The sequence below is a fragment of the Solanum stenotomum genome, unplaced genomic scaffold, assembly GCF_019186545.1.
Source record: "Solanum stenotomum isolate F172 unplaced genomic scaffold, ASM1918654v1 scaffold16115, whole genome shotgun sequence".
Lineage (NCBI taxonomy): Eukaryota > Viridiplantae > Streptophyta > Magnoliopsida > Solanales > Solanaceae > Solanum > Solanum stenotomum.
In genome coordinates this window covers 418-2458 of record NW_026023897.1, presented here as the reverse complement: position 1 = coordinate 2458, position 2041 = coordinate 418, and the positions used below count along the sequence as shown (strand labels likewise).

The following is a 2041-nucleotide window of genomic DNA, read 5'->3' as shown; positions in this document are numbered from 1 at the left end:
TATTGAGATTAGTAAATTTCTGGTTTACTATAGAATGTGTCTCAATTGCACTAATCTTTGTAGAATACAAGCTAGAACTTAAAGAATGAAACTTATATATAACACATGTTTGTCCAAAGACATTCTTGGTGATACCAAGATATTCATGATTAATTTCATCCATTGTCTAGATATGATAATAATTTTTACAAATATCTTAAACTCAACAAGTTTCTCCGAAACATAGGAGAAAATATAGCATTATCTATGATGAGTTTATCTCTCTTAGGCAAAATTATAATGACTCTTCGGAAGCCCTCTATCAAATTAGTACTACCAAAAATTATGGTAACATTTATCTTTCCCATACTTAAATGAGAAAAATACTTGTCGTGTTTGAATATAATATGTGTTGTAGCAGAATCAATCAAACAAATGCCTTCATAATTGGATAACTTTCTTGAGAAATATCCATATCTTAGTCTTCAATATTTAGATGGTAGTCTCATGCTGATAATGTCTTGTAAAACTATAAAATAAGAAGAAAATCCCCCTTTTATTTATAGTAAAAAAATTGACTTGGTCCAAAAGTTAGGATTCCTAATTTTCTCTAAAAGATAGGCATTCACTATATTTATAACAAAATGACAATTTTGTCTTACAACAAAGGGGAAAAGTCCAATCAACATGTAAAACAATTTTATTATATTTACGATTATTAATATAAACAATAATATTGGGACAAAAATAGTACTATAAATTTTTCTAAACAAAATTATTAGTCTTAGAAATGGGAAAACGAAAACTTTACGCATAATGCACATTACGATACAAAGTCATAATTCAATATTTTTCATAAATAACCCAAGACAAATAACTTTCTTCAATATTCAGTTGAAAAACTAATACAATTACAAATTTTCTAGGAAAGATTTTCATTGTGTGCCTCGGGTATGAGCTCAAAATCCCAAAGGTAAAGAAAAGTGTGTACGGGAGTACTTAATGCAGCATCTTCTGAGTTGACACATGTTGCATCATCTCCCAAGTTCACCTGTTGATGCCCATATAAATCTTCGTTTTCTCTTTTTCTCTTTTTTTCTGGCCATAAAAAATAAAAATTATAAGAATTAACTAGGGCAAAGACAATGAACGTGAAAATACAATCACTAATAATAAAAACAATATATAGAGGAACAATATATGTTTTATTGTGACTTTCTTAACTTTGCTTACCAATGTTTGAAGGGATGTCACGTTCGGATAAGTAGTTAGCTTCTCCCCGATTTTTAATGTAAATTCCGTTGCAAGATTCGATACATGTTCCAACTACATATTTTTTTATCAATTTTTTACCGCGCACATGTGGTTTACGTCTCGGTGTCACCTGCAAATTAAATCATTTTAATGATCATGCATAAAGAGTCGATCTCACTATAAATTCTAATATAGTATTTTTGAGCTAACCTGCAATGGTTCTTCATTTTCTCTTAATTTCTTCGTTATTTCAGGAACTTCCCCATATACAAGAAATTTGTAAACCTCTATCAAAGATCGAAACTTTTTGTTTGTCTCCAAATGATGGTAGACCTGTTTGCCGACAATTATAGAATATTTATTTTGTCATAATTTCGTCAAATAAAAGATATAATCGATTTTTGTTGGCAGGAAAACATGTATATTAATCAAAAGAAAACTTACATAATCAATTATTAAACCACCTGGGCGAGAAATATTCTTGATGATCCAATTTCGCTTTCTATGTTCAAATGTATGTGTATGCATGTAATGCATATTTTTTGGTAGCATTTCATTCTGCAATCAAAACATTAGTTATGGAATTCAAATTTATCAAATATCCATTCTCAAATTATTTGGACAAAGTGGGGAGACTCAACATTTTGTCATCAAGTAATACACAAAATATTGAAGCATCCACATTTTATATTCTAAAGGATCATGGCATGGACAGCACAATACAATGAAGTATGTTTCTTCTATTTTTGTCTAGAAGGTTAGGTCAGGCCTATAATTGTTTCCGACATATTTGTACGATTAATTTTGA

At 29.5% G+C, this 2041-nt stretch overlaps 1 protein-coding gene across 1 annotated transcript; it reads right to left on the bottom strand.

The window, feature by feature from the left end:
* Positions 1 to 901: 901 nt before the first annotated feature.
* On the bottom strand, positions 902 to 1791 carry LOC125850318 (uncharacterized; the record flags this gene model as incomplete). Its single annotated transcript, XM_049530168.1, has 4 exons — positions 902 to 1077; positions 1213 to 1363; positions 1444 to 1566; positions 1678 to 1791. Coding segments are annotated over 4 exons (564 nt in total), but the record flags the coding sequence as incomplete, so codon positions are not given.
* Between the last annotated feature and the right edge of the window lie 250 nt (positions 1792 to 2041).